Source organism: Pseudomyrmex gracilis, unplaced genomic scaffold (assembly GCF_002006095.1).
Source record: "Pseudomyrmex gracilis isolate BER0280 unplaced genomic scaffold, ASM200609v1 scaffold_95, whole genome shotgun sequence".
Lineage (NCBI taxonomy): Eukaryota > Metazoa > Arthropoda > Insecta > Hymenoptera > Formicidae > Pseudomyrmex > Pseudomyrmex gracilis.
Window position 1 is genome coordinate 420141 of NW_018020679.1, and position 21446 is coordinate 441586.

The window sequence follows — 21446 nt, forward strand, 5'->3', positions numbered from 1 at the left end:
AGGGGGTGTCCAAGGGGGTGGATCCGGTCACTTGGCTGCCATTAAGGGAGCCGCGCACTGCCGCTGGCAAACCCAATTTGTTATCGACTTATTGGCCAAATTACTTACTATTACCGCAGATTTATTTCGCATATTAGTCCCCGACCACGCCCACTCGTTACGTCTCCATTAATTATCGTCCGTCTGCGCGTCCGCGCGCACTTTCGCATTTTCGAGCGACGAAGAGAGAGAGAGAGAGAGAGAGAGCCCGCGCGAGTTCTTCGAAATCCTCTCGCGCGCGCGAGTTTTATTTAATCTTCACAAATGACACACTGTATATCAATTTCCGCGTCGATAATCCTCACATTAATTAACATCGCCGCGAATAACATCGTCTTATTCTTTCTCGCGCGAAGAATTTATATTTTTTCTTGAGAGAAAATGTAACTCTGTGTGTTTGTGTAACGCGTAACACACACAATAATCGTGCTTTGTCCTCGCGTGTGTGAAAAAATAAAATCGCAGACTTCAATCTAGTCGATGCCGCGACGAGATTCCGATTGGCGAGATTTCCAAGCGACCCTTATGTTTGCAAATTCTCCGATAACTCGCGGAGTCGTTCACGACCGGGATTATGATTCCCACGGAAACTAAAGTACTTTGGAAGGAGCCGATGTAACGTCCTGGAAATTCCAGCGAGAGGCGCTCTTTACACACACACGCGTGCGCGCGCGCGCGCACACACACACATACGAGCTCGCCCTCTCGGGCTGAACATACAATCAACACACGAGTTTACCTTGAGTATTTTTCAAAGGACGACACCGCCGCGTCGACTCTCAATATCGACAAACCGCACCGCCGCCGGGCGGGGAAGGCAGGCGGTGTATTCTGTAAACAATACACATGGAGACATTAACGGCCCACCAAACAAACATCCGCCTACGTTTTCTTATCGTTTAAATGCGCGGCGGGCCCATCCGCCGCTTCTTCAAATTGCGCGACGTCTTCGTAAAAAAAAAAAAAAAAATACGATACGCGCGAAAACAATTTACTCGTGAGATCCACACACGAGACTTGAAGTAACTTCGGATGATTTGTACTGAAGTACGAGGCGCGCACAAGCGCGATTATTTTTGTTTCAAAAATAAATTAGCGAAGCGAAATATCCGCGAACTAATCGCGCGATCTTCTCAAGTCCGTTGCCGAGGGTTGACGTAAGGAAAAAGGGGGAGGTCTGGTTACGGTCGAAGGATATACTCGAGAGTCGCCGAGAGGACGATAAAACGCGCCACGTGTTACCCGGGCATTTGATATTCATGCACGTTCGTTCGTAGCACGTCGAACCTCAACTAACGGATACCCGGCAATCTAATAAAGATAAAAAATAACGTCGACTCCTGCTCCGTCGAACGATTCACGCGCGTCTCTTCCCCGCGCGCGAGCGGTATATTGAAAAATATATATCCCTACCCAATGCCGTGCTGACCCATTCGTAGGCTGCATATAAACTGCCGTCTTAAACGGAATCTGCCGGCGACGTCAGAGCGACGTTTATAGAATTTTCGCGCACACGCGCACGTTTTTCCTCCCTGTCGCAATTACTTCGATCACTTCGGGGAAAGAGGAAGGACGGGTTCTATTTATCTCAATTCTTGTGTTAAAATTTAAGAGACGCGACTTAATTTGCCGATTTATATATTTCGTCCCTCCGCTCCCACTTTCCGTTTCCGGTTAAATTCAACGTCGCGCGCATACATATTTATTACGCAGTCTGTGCTTTCTTATTGAGAAAAAGTGTCGAAATACTCGGCTGAGTAGTTCGGGTCACGTGCGGGAATCGATTCCATAACGGCCTAAATATTTTTACTTGAGCACCCTGTTGGGACCAACGGTCGTTCGGCTACCTCCCCATTCGTGTCTTCATCATTTTCTGTCCCGTTAGAAACAAAAGTCCACTCACACCCCTCGCGCTTCCACGGTGATAAAGTGTCCGGCCGTGGAAGTCAAATATCGACTGTAAACGATCGAGACGGGGGTGTGTTACCCACTTCGAGCGAACTGTTCAGAAATTTGCGATTCAAAGCTCTTTCTGTTTCTATTTTTTTTTGTTTTGCCACATATTTGCGTGATATATTTGTTTATTTAACACATGCATTGTTTTTAATTTATTTAAAAGACATTGAATTGCAAATGAATATTAAAAAAAAATGATGTAAATAACAATAATTTTTTATCGTCACATTTTTCGAAGAGACAAGAATTCGCAAACACACGTGAAAAGTATAAAAAAAATCAAGATACCAGAGAATGTTTGTATTGACGCATGCGCTCGCGTTGAGCGCTATTCTTTTTTAAACTTTCCACAACCTCCGCGCTATTTATTTAATGTGCCTCTCTCGTGTGCCTGCTTGGCCTAACGTTACACAATTATTTACCTTGAGACGACTAGGTCATCGCGGTTACGACACTCTACGCTGGAAGAAACGATCACACGTGCTCACACGGTTTTTTTTTTTCGTATATCGTTGTGTGCGCGCGCACACACACGGGGAACGCGCCTTGTTTACACAAATAGTCCAAAACACATGATCAAACTTTTACGCAAAATGTGGACTTTGTGATAAATTTCGTTTTTTTTTTTTTTTTTTGTAGGTTTTCATTTGTTTTCTGTTAAAGGCGAGCGCCATTTTCTGAGTAAACACTTGTCGCGAGAGATAACTTGTGTAAGCGATACGTCAATATATTAATGTATTAAAACTGTTATTTCGCTGCCGGAGAAAGAATTACGCAACGCGCGTAAAAACAAAGGAGGAGGTTTACTTGTGTTTTACAAATTTTCAATAATGTTTCAAGCGCAAAAAAATATTTAAACCACGCAAATAATAAATTATTGAAACGATCGCGCCCGATCATTACGATCGTTCCGAGTATCCGCACGTTTTTATCTCGCGCGTATTCGAAAAATCGTATTCGAGTTAAGAGGGGGATGGTATCGCTGTGGAAACACTCGAGGGTGCTCGAGAAAACAGAATATCAGGCGGGTGGCGATGCGAATCTCGCTACAAGCGGAATAATGTTTATAACGCGCCGTTTCGACGGAATTCGAAATTTGTTTCTTTATCGGCCATAATTTTCCGGAATCTACACACGCGAATAGATTCCGCGGACTGTGCGCGCGCGCGATAGAAACACAAGGGGGATGCGAGTAATTTCGCAGTTATATCTCGTCTTCACCTTCGCGTGCATGTATTGAAAACCTCGTTTCTCGACACGTCATTCCCCGCGCTGCCGTCGCGGCTTCGCGACTCTAAAATTTTATCCCTTCCGTTTTTCGGGGAGAACGGGGTGAAGTATTGCCCCAAAGTGCTTTGGTAAATGTTCGGAAAATGACTCCACGGATTTTTCGTGTCGTGGAACGGATGTATCATGTGCGGGAAGAGATATTAAAATTAGGTTTTTTTTCTTTTTTTTTCTATACGCCGTATATATAATTTTCAAGCATGAGTTTTCTCGATTTTCTTCCGCTGAAAGATAACCTCGTATTGACGCGTTTCTTTTCGGAAGAAACAAAAATATCGCGATTTAGTTTTCAAACATGTTCTCTTCATTTTAATATCGGGAAATATATAACCGACCTTTGCGTATCTTTTTGAAGAAACCGCCGCGTATCTCGAAACGATTTCGCGACGCTCCGCGTGTCTCCGCGGCGTTATAAACTTTTCATTGGCACGTCGCGTATGAAAAAACAAAAGCGGGAAAACGAACAATGAATGGTAAGACGTTAAAAACGCATCGCGCGCGCTCCTCGCAAGGGATGGCGGGGCTTCTCTCTCTCTCTCTCTCTCTTTTGTGGAAGCGCGAGGGTGTCGCGCGTGAAATAAGAGACATACACGCGAGCGCATTATGCGAAAAATATGGTAATAATATTGCCGAGGCCAAGCAAAACAGCCCCCTGCATATGAAATATGCGGGATCGCGATCCTGCAACCACGCGCCGTCCTTCTTCTTATTCATCTCGCCGACTATACTTCCCGCCTCGAACGCGCACGCGCGCGCGCGCGCAATAGCGTTTCGCGTTTACTCCTTTTCTCTTTTTTAAAGTACCTCATCTGCCACGATCTCGGGAAGAGAGCGCGCACTCCCCTTCCCTTCTCTCCGGATTCGGTCGACACCGCCGTCTGAATACAAATGCGACTTTCGCGCGCAGCGAGGGAGAACGCGCCAATTCTCGGCGAATTAGCGACGAAAAACAGGAGTCGCGAAGAAAAGTCTTCTCTCCGCGGAGAGAAATGTGTGTGATTTAAGTCGCGGAGTCGCGGTTTCGAGATTTCGCGGGAGTAGTTCGAGCGGTCAGTTGTTTGTTATCTCTAGCATTTAAGTGCCATCTCCGACGACGTCGCGGCAATTACCCGCCGTGAGTTCGATTCGGAATTGGTCGAGAGAGGGTCGGGCGCTATATCTACAGAGAGAGAGAATTGAAGTGCGCACGCGATTTGCGAATGAACATTCGACTTTGTATTCTAGTTGCGTTCAAAGAAACTTCAGACGTATTTAGAAAACCCGAAAATAAAGTAATTCATTTTCTTCTCGTAGTCTTGCCGCGAGTCAAACTCATTTGGACACACGAATCGACAAGCAATTTAAAAACTAAAATTATTTCCTGGAAATAAGTGATGACTTCCTTTTCTAGAAAGTAGAGTGTGTCGTGGATTAAAATTTAATTTTATCAAGAGTCCATTGCCTCGGGAGAATCGCGCGATTTTCGCATTTTCCGTCGACGATCAAATTGATTGAAACCAGTTAGACGTGTACGCGATATTTAACAAGCGCTTGTAACATGTTCGAATTTTGATAAACGCAAACTTCCGCAAAAATTTCGATTTGTTTTATTCACACGCAATAACGTCTTTCCGTTTTTTCGCGCTTTTGCCCTTTCCACACCCTCCACTTTATATCGACGTTAATATTCAAGACAGCGAACAAAATGAATATTAAACGCCGTAATCGTTTTTAACCCTCTGCACACTATTCAATTTTTATTTTATCTAAACCATAAGTGCGATATATACCTGCATTTTTAGGTGTGCGCGCGCAGATGTAAATATACAGAAGGGATGGTGTTCTTTTTCGTTTCCATATCGGACTATGCTCCCAGATAGGAACAATTTTGTTTTAACCTAAGTGTTACACGCGCTCTTTTATTCTCTTTAAGTTCGTCTCTTATTACAAGAGACTCTACCCTTTCGTTCTATCTAGAGAAACGTCTTAACGCTCCTCTCAATATTCTCGCACCCCTTTTCTCTTCTAATTCCTGAGCCCGGAACAACCTTGGAACAATTTTTCTCACTCCCTTCGCCCGTCCCTCGGCGCGGCTGGTGAAAAATATTGGACAATTTTCCGAGTCAGAAAATCCGCTGTTGCCCGACTTAATTGTATCATCAAGAAACTCCTCGAGTTCGGCAAGACGAGGCTTAAGTAATACCGTGCAATTTTTAACCGCAATCTCATCCGATATTCCGCCCGCGTGCGAGCTTGAAATTCAAAACGGGTTGACGTTCGCTCGAATATTTCGCTCAACCTCTTGCGTTCGCGCTTGCTTCTCAGCGCGACATTGTCTTCGCAGACTGATAAAAAAAAAAAATTACAAATTATTATTTCGTTCGCCGAATAGGCGAGACGCGCACAAACTCGTCGAAGTGTGTCAACACGCGATTTTTCGGAGCGATTGTCAAGGCACCGCGCACACACACGATGATTTCCCTTGTACTTTTCACCCCCTCTCGAAAAGCGCGGGCGCGCGCGTATAGGAATGCAAAAGCGAGAAGTGTGCTCGAAAAGTGGGGCGACGAGGAGGCGACGGCAGTCGCAGGTCCGTCGTCGGCCTGACGGACTCTCTCGTTTGTGCAAACAAACCAAAATGGACTGCGAATAAATATGCGTCTACGAGCAAAAGCGAACGCCCGTATGCTGGGTCATGATCCGTCCATGTACGCGACGGGACCCGCGGGGGGTTGCAGGGATGAGTGAATCGCGTAGTGCGAGGAGACGGGATACGTCGGGGATTTAGGGACCTTTAATGGAGCTCGTCTACCCCCGCGACTATCAGAAAAGGAATTCGCCACTTTCCATTATTCACTCTGTGCCGTTTTTTTTTTTTTTTTTTTTTTTTATCGCGTCGCGCCGCCTTTTTGGGAAAAGCGCTCTTGGGAAGCTCTCCGAAAAAAAACAGCGGAGACTCGGTCTCTCATTTTTTCTTTGATGTGGTAAGTACGTAAGAGACTGGAAACCGATAGATCGCAATTAAAAATTGTTTTTGTCACCTTCTGTCAATCTGTTCAATGTGTATGTGCGCATGTGTGTGTTCGAAGCTTTCGCGATTAAATTAAACATTTTTCTCCGAATCAAAGAGAAGATGAGTCAAACGTGATTTCCCCGTTTCCTCCGTTTCATTACATCGCTTTGTCTTCAACATTGAATAGATTTGTTCTGTAGTTTCCTCGTCTACCTCTTATTCCGGGATATTTCACAGCCGGACGATAATGCCGCGCGATAAAACACGAGATGTTTTGTTTCCTGCTGACTTTCGCCATTAGCGCGCAGTCGCCCTCCGGGTTCGCGCTCGGGAATAAACTTCCGACTACCGCTCGCGTCGAAGAAAATGAAATAAAGGATACATCTGTTTGGTGGAGCATAATTTTCCGTTTCTTGAACCACCACCCCTCTTGCCCCCGAGCCACGTTGTTGCCAGCCCGCGCCGCGTTGGCCACAAGTCGTTAATGAAAATCAAACAACGGAAAAATTACATCCACTTGGCGGTAACCATCGTCCCAGTCTTTTCCACCCCTGAGACTTTTCAGGGGCGGTTTTGCCTTCGTCAGCCTTTCCTTTCCTCCACTGCATCAGCGGGGGTTTCTGGCGGCCTCTCCGGTCCACCATGTTCTTTCAGCGGTCTTTTCGTTCTCCCTCCGCTCTCGCTCTTCTTCCTCTCTTTCTCTCTCTCCCTCTTTCGTTCGATATCTCCTTTCCCCTCCCTCTGACCATCCTTCGTTAATCTACTGTATCTTTGCGAAAATGGAATTAATAGAAGTCGTGTTTGCTTCTGCTCGATATTACAGTATCGCGTTCGATGTAACGAGGAAGTCTAACGGTGTTTGTACAACTACAACGGGAGTCTGAAAACTGTTGTTCCTTTCGCGGCGGTGTTTGAGCTACCTTTTTCCGAAAATGGAACGTGGGAGAGTATTTAAAACACGAAGCACGTTATCGGAGATTTTTTTTTCTTTTTTTTTTTTTTTTTTTTACAAGTGCCTCTCAGCGCGATATTTTGCTGTCGCGCGTACCTATTGTCATTCGTCGGAAAATTCGCGTAAACGCATTTTAAGATCGAATTTTGCCGCGACGGATAAAAGTTTAATGCGCCTTAGACTTATTTCAAATAATTTTCTCTTAATCATGTAAAAAGCCGGCGCGCTTTGGAGACAAAACCGGGCGCGGTTATTACGGCAATTGACTCTAATTTAATCAAAACCGCGACAGAAAGAAAGAGAGAGAGAGAGAGAGAGAGAAAGAAAGAGAGACAGCGCCCCGCGATACGCCGAGCGCAAGAGATCCGCAGGTATCCCCGTCGTCGACTCCCCTCCCCCTTGGGCGGGGTGTTTTTTTGCCTCGTTCCTTTGGCAAGGAAGCCACGAGATCCGCCAGCCGGAAAGTCAGGAGCGAAGAAAGGTCTCTTCATAATTCAAACGGCCACTAATTGATACTGAATTATTAACCGGAACGAAAGTAAAACACAGCCTCCTCCACAGCGCGAAGAGATTACCTGGCCATTGCCTAAGGATCTCCAACATCTGGCTTTCCCTCCGACGTTTCAAACATTTGTTTCCGACGTAACAACAGAATGTTTCGCGCTTGTAAGTCAATTTACAAACGATCAAACAAAATTTCGTCCCGAGAAATATTCGTTTTTTTTCCTCCCTTCCCCTGAAGACTCAAACTTCTGTCTGTTTTCGGTTTTTTTGAAACAATGCAAAAATTTATACCGAAACAAACATGTCTCGCGACGTTCTCGATTGAGAAACCGGTTCCGTCGTAGAAGAAATCGCGATCGACGAATTCTACGAGTAGAAACGCGACTCTCGGAGAGATCGCCCTCATTGTCGTGTATCGCGACCGGAAAACGTGTGTCTCCCTCCTTCGAGCGAAACGGGAAAAGAAATCGGAGATCGCCGTGGCGACGTTGCACATTTCGCGAATGCGTGCGCAGAAAATCGCTGAACCGATAGACGTAAGCAAACCCGCAGAACGTCGAAATTACTCTCTCCGATGCACCCTCTGTTCCGGTTTCTCCGTTCATCCGAGCGCGTTCTCACCCTATACCACCGATGCTCTCGGCGCCCCTCTTGCGCGCAAACACTTTCTCGCTTCCCCTTTCCCCGGATTCTCTCTCTCTCTCTCTCTTTGGTTCGTCCCGTCTCTCTGGACAGCCTCGACCTTCTGTATCTCGTCTATCCAGCTGCGACAATCCCACACCTCTATGCGTTAATTCCTGTACACACAGAGACAGCGGATACCTACGGGAGAGAGAGCGTACCGCGGGCACAACGTTTACCTTGCATAATGCCGGCGATCTTTGTTTCTTCCTTTGCGCGCCGCGCCCCGTCACATTATATATTTCCGTCGAAAGGCCACTTTTTCCACGGAGAGATCGCGCATATATTCTCATTTATTAAGTATATGCCGGGAGAGCAGTGTAAACACGTACGATACGCAAATGTTTTCCCACAGCCGGCCAACAATTGCTCGCGAAATTAATCGCTCGATCGGAAGCAATTAGAAAAAATAGCGCGCGCGCGCGCGTGTGCGAGAGAGAGAGAGAGGGATAAGTTGTTCGAATTGACAGATGTGTCTTTCAAATTTGAGTTTTATTTATTCTTTCGGAAATACGTCGCTGCGTCAACTCAGATTGATACGACGACGACTGAACGTTCGTTACGGTGTTGTCAAAGAGTTTGGCGCGCGGTGCGCGATCGCTGAAACAATGACGATAATTCAATTGAGAATTTTTGTAACGATCGACACGTCCGAGACGACACCGTTCGCCGGGGATTGAGGGAGAGGCGGAGGGAGGATCGGACAAATTCTGCAAGGGAGCGACGGGACCGCGGAATCCTGGCGAACGAAGCTTAGCGAATCGTACTAATTGATACCGATGGAAGGGCGTTTCTCTACATTGTCAATCGGGAGAATCGGCTCCGATGGAAGTCCGTCCGGGGTCGTCATCGTGATCCGTTCGGCCGCGTCGCTGCACTAAAATAAACCTTGGAAACGAGTGGCGGCGACCGGCAGGTAACTCTCCCGGCATTGAGAGAGAGAGAGAGAAAGAGAGAAAGAGCTCTTGGAAAAGGGGAAAGAGGCGCGGGGAAAGCGGAGGAGGAGGTCGACGGCGATGAGTCCGAGTTTTTGAGAGGCTGACGAACCAATCACGGGACCATCTATAATGTACACAGCCCGTTAACGATTGAGACCAGAGACATTCCGTCCGCTTGGTCCTAGCCATTCTCCAACTATCCGCTATGGCTAGTCAATCGTCCCAGGAAACCCTTCCACACACCCCCTCCTCCTTCTCTTTCCCGCATTTCTGTCCCTTTCTCTTTTCCGGAGCCGGCACGTGAAACGCTCGTCGGACCGTCGAGACCAAAACGGACGCTCGCGGAATCGTTAATTCCTTTCAATATTGCACGTCCTTTTCAGAAGCCAACCGTCAAGTTACCCCGCGGACATCCCTTCGCCGTAAAGGGGCGTAAGTGGCGTTTTTGAACTCGCGATTCCGCGATTATTTTCTCCGAGACGGACGTTTGCCGCGGAAGTGCCAGCGGAAAGTGTGAAGTCGGGAGGGACAGATTTTACGGGCTGTGGGACTCTCTTTTCGCGGGAAAAACGTTTTCAATTACGAAGCGTGGCAGTTCGACGTTTGTCCGTTGCGCTTCAACAATTGTGCGAGGACTTTCGACAATTTTTATCAAGAGGTTGAGCAAATATTTATTTACACGTAAATGAAGAGCGTTTAATGAACAAACAGATAAAGTCGAAAAATAGATACATTTTTTTTGCAAGATTCTAATAACACAAATTGCATTTCGAACAAACAACTTTGCCATGGCGTAGCGTCTCCGATTATTTATTATCTTCGAATTGTCGCTCTTTCCGAACACTCGACGACAGGGGTTCGGATTCTGCGGGGTAATTTGTATTCCACATTTCTCGCGGTACGCGCGACGGGGATGTCGAATAACTCCGTGTCGCGTCTGCTCATCCTCCCCACGCTTCCTCTCTCTTCCACACTTTTCCCTTCTCCCGCGTTCATAAGACTCTTATACGCACCCGGGCGCCCGGAGTTGAGAGTAACACGTCTGATTATGCGAGCGCATGGCTGCCCGTAACGCGATTTAATATTAAAATATTATGACAAACGTCAACAGGAGGCGGGTGTAAAGAGACGCGCCTCTGATTGGCCCGAAACCGCGTGAATACGAAACGAGAGACAGGAACATCACCTACCTACCTTCCTCAAACCTCCCTTGTTTTGCCCTTCGCTACGCCCGTTCCCTTTTTGCTCCGGTGACTGAAATCCAGATGAGAATTCCGGGAGCGGATGTAAGGGGACCAGGTGCTAATCCAGTTGAGAATGCGCGGTCTTCCGGTTTTTAATTCTATTATTCTTTTGTATCTCTAAGAGGGCTCGCGCGGTGTCGAGTTAAACTCTCTCTTTTTCTCTCTCTCTCTCTCTCTCTCTCTCTCTCTCTCTCTCTTTCTCTCTCGGCCGAAACCATCGCGTGTTTCGATTTTATTTAAATGCGGCTCTTTTTTTTCATGTTCTTTGTACAATGAAAAAAAAAAACAAATTTCCGTGAATTTAAAACTCATCGATTCCACAGACCGAACAAAAATGCATACTTGGGGGGAAACTGATATGATCAATCGAACGTTCAGTAAAACAGAAAAACGACAAAAGGGGATATCGCAAAATAGGCCGGTATTCGATGCAAAATACAAATAAAGAATCGACAGCGAATCTGATTTGGATTCATCGTGCAAGCGGATCATCGACACCGGAGTCGGTTTAAAACGTCCGGCTCTTTTTCGCCGGCTTTTTTTTTCCACCCCCTTTCCCCCTCATGCAAAAGCATCTGTAACGCGAGCGAGCGCGCGCACACACGAAGCGCCGAACGAACCGCGCACGTAGTTTAGTTCGCGCATCGTCGACATGCAGAAAAGCGCGCTGAATAAACACTCCTGACAGCGTGCTTGTATAACGAGTTTAAAATCTAACGATATCCCGTCGGTTTAAAACACGCTCTCGTCGACGCTATATATCGAACAATCGCCGCCGCCTATACACAATACAAAAAATTTCGATACCGGGTTTGTATTCATTCTCCGCCTATTGGCTTGATATCGATACCTTCTCTCTCTCTCTCTCTCTCTCTCTCTCTCTCTTCTCTTCATCTAACGAGCACAAATTACGCAACGATTGGCATTGATTGCGCATTGCTGAATACAATTACAATTGCGTCATTAAGTAGCTACGCGTAAATTCGAAATTTAGACGGACGATTTCATAATGAACCAATATTGCTCTCACAATCGCGCAGAAAGAGAGAGAGAGAGAGAGAGAGAATAATAAATGTCGACGTACACTTAAACGTTCGGCGAAAAATTACGTATTGATGACTCGCGAAGAAGAGAGCTGCCGAACGAGAGAACTTTCGCGGGCAGATCTTTGCTACCCTCCCCCGGCAGATGAAGCGGAAGACGAGGCTGGCAGAAAGTTCCGGAGCAACCGAAAGTATATCACGACGGGTGTACATAAGGACCTCATATACACAGCCGTGGGGGAGTTTCGATGTGGGTGGTTACCCCGCGTCGCGAGACGAGGGGAAGGGGAGGGAAAGCGAAGGAATAAATCCAAACAGTAAACAGAGCAGAGCTCTCTCTCTCCTGCGGGGAAACGTTGGTGAAAATTCTAATATATAAAAGATATGAGAGAGCTCCGCTCCCTCCGCGCGCGCGCGAGGGGGTTGAAGCCTCGAAGAAGCCTCCGGGATTCAAATAAGTGGCGTTACGCTTGCTGGTACCGCGGGTGCGGCGGGGAGGAGGACAGGGGTCGAAGGAATCTGAACAGCCAACAACAAGCGCAGCCTCCGACCTTTATTTAACCTTTTCTTAAAAGAGTCTTAGGAGTCCCTCTTATCTGCAGTCGATGGCCCTTCAGCGTCGCGGCTCTTATACTTTCATTCTTCCGTACTCTTATATCTTTTTCCTTTGCCCTCTTTTTCCTCTCCTCCCTCCCTATCACCGTGTACACACGTCGAGCTTTATCGTTTTTTTCCCATGCTCCTATCCTCCTTCTCTACCTCCCCCTGGAAAAACCCTTAAGTATCTGCACAACCGGTAACGCCATCCCCTTTCGCGTTGTCGCGGTTTTAGAAGAACTTCTTCGTTTCTTCTTCGTTTAAGAGAGACGTTCAGAGGAGAGAGAGTTCGTATTAATTAATGAATTAAAGAACGGACCGCGAGGAAACGAAATGGATTAAACGGCGCGCCACCGATCGCCGCGCATTTTCATTAAATTCCGTGGACAAAAAAACGACGTCGCAATCCGAACTGTGATTTTTTTTTCTTTGTTTTTAGTCGCGTGACAGAAATGTTGCTTAAAAAATATCAGCGCGGTTGTTTTGCGAGTGTTTACTTGATGTACGTATGGAAATAAACTGTCGATGTTATCGCTTTGTTTTTTTAATCGGAATGAATGACGTTATTCTTACGCAAAGGCAAACATACACGCGCTCGCACATTTATTGATGTTATTTATATTTCAGCAAGAAATAAAGACGACTTCTTTAAATTTTAACATACAATCGATGTTAATCTGCGCGTGACAATGTGTTGCGTAATAGAACGTAAATGAACTCGCAGCACGTTGAAAATAAAACAATTCAATGTCGATTAAAAATGAAACTACTTACAATCACATATTTAGTCTTATATGTGTTTTTAAGATCTTCTTTATATTCTTTACGTAACGTGTATTTAGGATGAGGGAGAAAAAATATAGTTTTCGAAGCTGATAATAAAAATGCCTGGAAAGTTGCGCGGAAAGGGAAAGAAAGAGAACGAAAAGCCTCCGCTCTCTGGTGGCTCTCCTTGCGTTGTCACACGCGCAAAATTCTGACGCGCGCTTTTTCTTCTGTTTTCTCTCGTCGCCTTCTGACCCTATCTCTCTGTGCGTCCTTCTTTTTCTCTTTTCTCCGTCTCGCAGCGAAGAGACTTCGGGCCGAAACGCCACGCGCTGGCACTCCTGACTAAACACTGATAACGCGCGCCGCGGAATTTCTTTGCATGTTATAAACATACGTAATCGTACACAAATAAGATTAGCATAGGCACTCGGCATGCCGGATCTGCAAGAGACACACGGGGGTGTCTTTTCTCTCTCCGCGTCCGCGTGTGACAATCGTTTCGTTCGCGCCGGGAGGAGAGTCGTATTTTTCAAATTTTATCACATCGCCAACGTCTTCGACGGAACGTTTTGATCCGAACTGAAGGACCAAGACGTCGTTAGGTCGTCGCTACGACACGGGTATATCGGTCAAATCGACAACGCGCTTGAATACAATATTGCGCGAAGAAATTATTTGTCATAAACGTCCGGGAAGGTTTGACTTCACTGGATAATTTCGAAATCCGCCGTCTGGACGCGCAACAAAGAGTTTTTGTTGCGCAAAGACAAACGAGAGAAAAATGATTAATTCCGCGGAGAATATAGAGACATACACAGAGACTACGTCTTTAAAAACACGTACGTCTTCGACAAGCTGTTTTGCCGTTCTGTTATTACTCGATGAATCTTTGGATTGATAAATATTTGCGCAAGCAACGCGTTCCGAGACACGTGTGTTTGTGGTAATTACTTTGTTGCGTGACGATTGTTTGTTATGCAATTCGGTTTCGGTCGGAGGCACGAAGTGCAAGGCCACAGCCGGGGCGAACGAATTGGAAATATTTTCAATTGAACGTGTCTTGCGCGTTGCATTGTTTATTATTGTACGTGATGCAACATGTGTGTTTGAGATTTATGTGTGTATATTTTACAGAGAGATATATAGATAAGTATAACAATATTCAATACAAAACAAAAACCAACGTACAAAACTTTTTTTCCGCCTGTGTTTTTTTTTTACGTGTACGTTGCGAAATGCAACGGTGTGACAATAAGGTAAAACTAAAGATCTTCTTTTTTTCTGACGTCGCGGAGAGAGAAGAAATATTATTTATTTAACGATTTAATGAATTGATAAAACTTCATCGCGCGCGCAAGAGTTAAAACCTACCGTTTAAAATTTACCTTGTAAATATCTTACGATAATACCACCTTGTTGCAAATCCAATTTTCATTGTGCATTGGAATTTAAGTTCTCCGTCTTCGCGAAACTCCGTCGGGGAACGGCGCGATATAAGGCTACGAAAATACACGCAAGTTTAAAATTATTTTAACAGAAGTTTTGCATCTTCGCGAAACCTAATATCAGAGAAAGTTCTTGAGCGATATTATTTTTTCTTTTTTTTCATTTTCGCGAGTGTGTATACGTTCAAAAATATTCTAATTATTATCGCGAAGCTTCACGCGAGGACTTGGAAATTATTTCCACGGTGATACACGGACGCGCGTCTTAACGTAACAAAAGACTAGTAAATTTCTCCGAGAAGTCGTCGTCGTCGTCGTCGTCGTCGTCGTCGTCTAATACCGTCCCATTATACCATACAATAACACAATAATAATGGAGAACTTATCGAGACATCTGGAACGCGCCCGAAAGTTTCGTCGACCCTCGACGACTGGTACCCTCGCAGCAAGAAAACTGTGAGGCGCGCGAGAGAAGCCGTGCGCTCAGAGAGAGAAAGAGAGAGAGAAAGAGAGTTCCGCCTTTACACTCGACAATTCTCCGCTTGATGATAGAACTTAATAAAACAAATCTCGCTGTGTAAACAGCCGAGGAGACTCGAGCCGACGTCATTCAGACAACAGCGAGTTTTCCTTCGAGCCAGCCAATGATGACGGAGCAGCCGCGCGCTGGTCCGCGCTCTCGAATACCATTAGATAAGATCAATATTGTTCAAAATACATTGGAAGTTTAATGCACGCACATTATATGGTATTTATATCATGAATATTCCGCCCGGAGCTGTCTTGCATCCCTTCCCCTCGCAAAACCATCGCCATTCTCTTCAATCCCTCGCTCATTATCTCGTGTGATTTTTATGTGAATAATTATTTTACATGTATAAATAGATATATATACTTTTACATAATGTTTTTTTTTCGCGATTTTTCTTCACGAGAGGCACACAGCCGTTGATCGAGCTCTCGATTCCCGTTTTCGTATTGCAGGCTACTTCGCTGTTTGCAGCCCTGAAGCAGCAGCAGCAACAGCAGCAGCAACAATCGCGCGACAGCGTTTTTTCGTCGCGGGACCGCGACAGGGATCGTCTGTCTGCAAGTCGCAATCGTGCAGACTCCGGCAGAGGCAACATAGCGGAAACCGGCAGTGGTAGCGGAGTTGCTGATCAACAGCAGCAACAGCAGGATCTCAGCATCGAGTACCAAAGCAATGGGAAGCTCAGTCCCGCCGGACACGCAGTGACAGCAGCACCCATGACACAGCAAAAGCAGCCGATCATCACGCAGCAGTCGCAACAGCCCAGCTCGGGGGCACCAGGGCCCCAACCTAGTCCGCATCAAAGCCCGCAGGCCCCACAGAGGGGTTCACCGCCGAATCCGTCACAGGGTCCGCCACCCGGTGGCCCGCCAGGGGCTCCGCCCTCGCAAACCCCCTCACAGATGATGCTCAGCTCGGCGAGCGGCCTCCATCAGATGCAACAGCTACTGCAGCAACACATACTCAGTCCCACGCAGCTGCAGTCCTTTATGCAGCAGCACACGTTGTATCTGCAACAACAACAACAACAACAGCAACAACAGCAGCAGCAGCAGCAGCAGCAACATCATCAGGTGGAATCCCTCTCATTATAAATTCTGCTTATATTCTTGTTAATTTGTTTATATTGTTAATTTTTCAGTTTTTAATTTTATGCATATTTACTTATTTGTTAGTTTGTTCGTTTAACTGTTTCTGTTCAGGATTCATCTTCCGATCATGCGTCTAATCAGGAACGATTCGGCTATTTCTCTTCTTTGAAGAATGTGAGTACATTTTTTAAATTTTTGGTTTTTGTTGTTTTTTTGTTGTTGTTGTTTTTTAATCGCAACCACAGCACATCATCGATATTTGAAAAAACAAAATGCGTTTTACGTTGCGTCTATTGTGGTGATCCGCTTCTTTATTGAACAAACGAAACGGAAACCTAAGACACTTTCGTCAGAAAGCTAATCTTTAAAAGAGGTTTTGAATTTCGGTGTGTGCGCGCAATTCGCGGCCGACGGACTACCGGGAACTTCGATGCCGCGGCGAGAGGGTTGATACTCTCGGGTCTGTGTAAACAGGTAGTCCCTTCTATATCGTTACGATAACAATACACGTCGCACCGAACCACTTTTGCTATCCAGCCGCGGTGTTATCCCGGCGCCTACGATCCAATAAGCACTCTGATATTCTTTTTCAAAAATACCACAACGCGCACGGCGCGACACAACAAATATTTTTCTTGTCACCGTGTAGTTTATTGTCGCAGAAACTATTCTTCGCGTAAGAAAGGGAAACGTGTGCGTCGGACTTTTGCGCGCGGAAGCCGAAGAGATTGATTTTCCGAATGTAGAATTTATTCGCTTTTGTCACGTTGCGTAAAACTCGGAAAATGCTCATTAGCGAAACGGTGTTTGCGGCCATTAATCGCGCAGTTCTCGTTTATTGTAATAACACGATAAAGGGTATGCGTACTTCGGGGTTTGTTTTAAAATATCCTCGAGGCGCACCGAGAGACCGAGAAATGAAATAGACGGGGAAGGGAAGGGGATTGGAGAGTCGAGAGGGTGAGGTAAGCAATTAAGCATCGCCATCAGCCGTTGTGTCTCGGTGTTTGTCTTCGAGGTACCCATCAACTGCCCTCTATCTTCTTGCCCCTTCGGTGCTGCGAATTATCTGCGCCTGTGATTTATTCATCATTCCAAGACGCAAGTACCATCTCTTTGCTCCTTTTTTTTTTCTCTTCCTCTTCTTTTTATTCCGCGACCAACTAATTTCGCAAGAGCGAGAAATGTTCACTTCTCTGTGGACGGTTTAATAATAAACTGTCGAAGACACCGTTTGTGATTCATAATTAATTATTTTGCTCTTTCACCCGAAGGCATCCTGTGGACAGTTTTGTGTAAGGTTTTCTTCTCAATGTAATCAACAACGATGTTTATAAAATATAAAAAGATGTTTTAAATATTGTTTGTCGTGACAAAGAAACGATCGTTTGAGCTGACGGACCACATGTGTTTGCAAAGCGTCACACCGTTTTGTTTCAGCATCAACATCAGCTCGCAGAACTCAACAAGAAACAGCTCGAGCAGGCGATGCAGCAGTTGCAGGAACAGTTACAGCTGAACTTATTTCAGCAGACGCATTTGTTGCAAACGGCGGACAAGAAGAAGGCATCGGCGCCTCTCCAGCAACTGGCGATTCAGCAACAACAACTGATACAGCAATTGCAAATCACGCAGAGGCAGTATCTGTTGCAGCAAGGTCTGAGTCTTCAAGGTCACAATCCTTCTTCAGGTATTTATTTATATAACGCGAAATATATCATCGACAGAGATGGTCCAGAGATTGGAAAATAAATTCCATTCCGCAACGCGCTTCAATAGCGTTCTCGTTCTTTATATCTCTCGCTTTTATTCTCAAAATTTTGTAATCAGGTTTGCCACCGAGTGACAATTTGTCGTCATGGAAATCCGAACCGACGGACACTCCGGAATCCCATCAGAATTCAAACGTGTCGAAATCCAACTCCGGATTGAACGGTAAACAAAAAACCAATAGTTCCACGCTCCTCGGTCTTTATCTCGAGCTGGCTCGTTTTTTTTGTCTCATTCTCATTTCTCCTTGCTTATGTGTTTTACTTTTGCAAATGCGAACGTTCGTTTACCGGACTATCGCAGGCATTCTGAATTCGATAGCTTCAAACCGACGATCCGAGGTGAACGGTACAACGCCGTTGGACGAGAAGCCACTGGACGTCTCCTGCAACGACAAAGTTCATCCCCTCTATGGCCATGGGGTTTGCAAGTGGCCAGGCTGTGAAGTAATTTGTGAAGACTATCAAGCATTCCTTAAGTGAGTTTTCTTTTTGATTTGTTAGTTTTTTTGCGTTAAAATCTCAATATTTCTTATGTCGTATAATGTTGTCAAAAAATTTATCAATTTTTTATACGTACTAAATTTATAATTTATTAGAATTATTAACGAACTCATACACGCTATATTACATACGACGTAAATCAACTCGGATTTTATCGGGGTCTGAAACTAAAAAGCGTGTGTTTTTTTCGAAATCTTTATTTGAATTTCCAAGCAAGTCGGTAAACCCGCGGAAGAAGCTCGAATGCTTTGAATACAATGGAAAAAGTCGAAGAAACGGAAGGAATAAAGTCGACAATTAAATTGGGAGGAATGAGACAAAGGAAGTGTTGAAAAATCGTTCGTGTCAGCGTATCTCATTGACATCGGACCGTTTTCGCCCATCGAATTCGAAGCCGCAACCGCAAACTGGAACTCCGCCGGGGGTTTCTTCGTAATCACGTAGCTCGTCGGTGCAAACTCCCTCAAACAAGCCGTTACTTAAAAAAAAAAAAAAAAAAAAAAAAAAAGCACTAATTACCTTTGTCTCATTAATATTCACGACATTCGACCGCATCGTTATGCCCCTCGGTCTAATCCCTTTCTGGCCCCCTCCCCCTCTCCTCGGTTCCCCTTGAGTCCGTTCAAACTCCCTCGACCTTCCCGCATCTTCGTTCTTAAGCGACCAACTCGCTCTCCTAGTCATCCTTTCCTCCACCCTCGCCGATACAGCCGTCCGTTCCGCCGACGAAGAAGGATTACGGAAATTCTTAAATACGAAATCTTGTTGGCGGTGTTGGCACCCCCGTCTCTCGTTCCCTATCTACGACGCGGCGAAGCTTAATTTTCCGTTCCCGCCGTCTCCTCGGGGAAGGAGAAGAGGAGCGAATCTTCATGATTGGAGAATGGAAGTGTTACACGTCCCGGATCTTTTGCTCTTTGACGCGCAGATATTTCTTTTTTTTTTTTTTTGCACATCAGAGAAAATTGTAAGTTCGTTTTCGGAACTGTCGAACGATGTATAAATCACGCGGGAATGTCGCGCAACTCTCAGTTAAATGTCTCCAATCAGGTGAAACATACGATGAGATCAAAAGATGAACGTTTTTCTACTTAATAGTTAGACACAAATGAAAAATAGACAATTCCGACGTATCAAAGTGCTTGAAATAAAAGTTGCACGAAATGTAAACGCGATGAGATATATGTTCATTTTAATTTAATTTGATATACGATTCTGATCACGGTTGTGTGTGTGCGTGTGTGTGTTTTTATTGAATCTAATTTAACGAAAAAAGTCGCACACGGTTGCGCGCGATTAACGTTGAAATTTTGAATGTATTTTAATTTTGTTTCGCGGTTTTTGTTTTAATTTAAAACGCCACACATTTTCTTATACACACCAGAACTCGCGTTCGTTGCGAAACGCGGTGACGCATGGTGACGAACGGTAAGCTGGAGTTGATCTTGAAATATTGCAGACACTTAAATACAGAGCACACGTTGGACGACCGATCAACAGCGCAAGCTAGGGTTCAGATGCAAGTGGTGTCGCAGCTAGAAATTCAGTTGCAAAAGGAACGAGATCGATTAGGCGCCATGATGCATCATCTGCATATGGCGAAACAAATGGCTTCCCCGGAACCACCAAAGTCATCCGAGTCTTCGGTGAGTTTTAGATCTCATTTGTATAATTCTCTGCGCGTATGCTTCGATATTACGTCGAATTAAAAGCGAGCCTGTTTTGAACTTTGTGAAAACAACGGAAGAAAAGTCTCATTTACTTCGAGAAAAGTTTTGTTACAAAGTCAATTGTGGCGCACTTAAGGCGAATAGAATTGACACTGAGAAAACCGAATCCGGAAAAACGATCCGGCGACCGCGATGCATAAACTCACCCTCTCCCGCAACCCTCGGAAGATCGTAAAGTCGGATTTTCACGACGGAGCGGCTCGCGCTGGAAGATTTTACGAGCTTCTCGCTAACAACAACGCGAGTTTCAGTTTTAACGCGCCGCCGAGTTGAGCGCTAATTTATACATAAAGTTTGCATTAATAATTCATCGAGACCGCGCGGTGATTTTATATCGCCTTAATTAAAACCCCTAACAAGTTGGGCAGTCGGAGAATACCAATATCGCATTAGCCCTCCGCCAGCGAGCGACAACGCTCTCCCGACAGCTTAATTATTTTAACGCGGCGCTTCGTGTGCGAATGATCCCCGCTACACGAAGATCGGATTGCTTGTATTAATTCATTCACACACAGTATGCGTGTAGCTTGTGCGTTATTGCGATATTTAATGATATATATATATATATTCATTCATTTTGCGCATATTAAATCCACACAGCTTTTTCAAACACATATATAGATCACATCTATCAACTTCGCGAAAAGGAAGACGATATAAAAATTTTTTATTTTTACTTTTTTTTTTTTACAGTATCGAGAGTATGATTTTTCAGTGTAATAACGATTCAAATTACTCTCATTGTATTTTCTCTTTTGAGAAAAAAAAACCTAAACCTTCGCGTTTTAATCTTGCGGTTACTTCACGCTCTTTGTCTCTCTCTCTCTCTCTCTCTTTTTCTTGCAATCCCGGTTCTTGCGTTTCCCACGTCGTCGTAAACTCTTTTTTTTTTTTTCAGACGGGCTCGAGTTTACCAAAGCTAAATTTTTCCACGGCGCTGATGAGTCAGCCGCCACCTAACTTCGGGGTCTCTCAGGTGTCGCCGGTATCAATGTCCGCGCTGGTGTCCGCCGTGAGGTCACCCGCGGGTGGTCAGCTACCCCCATCAGCTGGTGGCGCTCCGATGCCACCACTTCCGACCATACCCAACATGTCCGGTTTGCCACCGATGCCTAATATGCCTGGCAGCATGCCGAGTATGGCCGGCCCGATCAGACGACGCATCAGCGACAAATCGGCTCTTTCTCTGGCAGGAGGTAAGGTCTTCTCTTCATTATCTTAAAAACTCTCGATATATATAACAAAAAAAAAAAAAACACTCTTGTCTGAGAATCAGATGCGTCTTCGAGCGAATTAGAAATTAAAACGAAACGAGGGTCGGAGAATCGTACATTGTTTTATTGTCAAGATCAACTTTCTTATCGTCAAATCTTG

General features: G+C 45.3%; 1 protein-coding gene across 17 annotated transcripts in view; it reads left to right on the forward strand.

The window, feature by feature from the left end:
• Positions 1-21446, forward strand: part of LOC109855680 (forkhead box protein P1) — a 237348-nt gene that overhangs the window by 199437 nt on the left and 16465 nt on the right. For 13 of the 17 annotated variants that reach the window (XM_020430165.1, XM_020430167.1, XM_020430168.1 and 10 more), the window contains 7 exons: positions 15431-16051; positions 16181-16243; positions 17510-17759; positions 17900-18004; positions 18161-18317; positions 19802-19988; positions 20971-21268. In XM_020430165.1, the coding sequence (XP_020285754.1) occupies positions 15431-16051; positions 16181-16243; positions 17510-17759; positions 17900-18004; positions 18161-18317; positions 19802-19988; positions 20971-21268 (1681 nt within the window). Of the gene's footprint in view, positions 1-15430; positions 16052-16180; positions 16244-17509; positions 17760-17899; positions 18005-18142; positions 18318-19801; positions 19989-20970; positions 21269-21446 lie in introns of all 17 variants that reach the window. The other 4 variants (XM_020430162.1, XM_020430166.1, XM_020430169.1 and 1 more) reach the window with 1 other exon arrangement.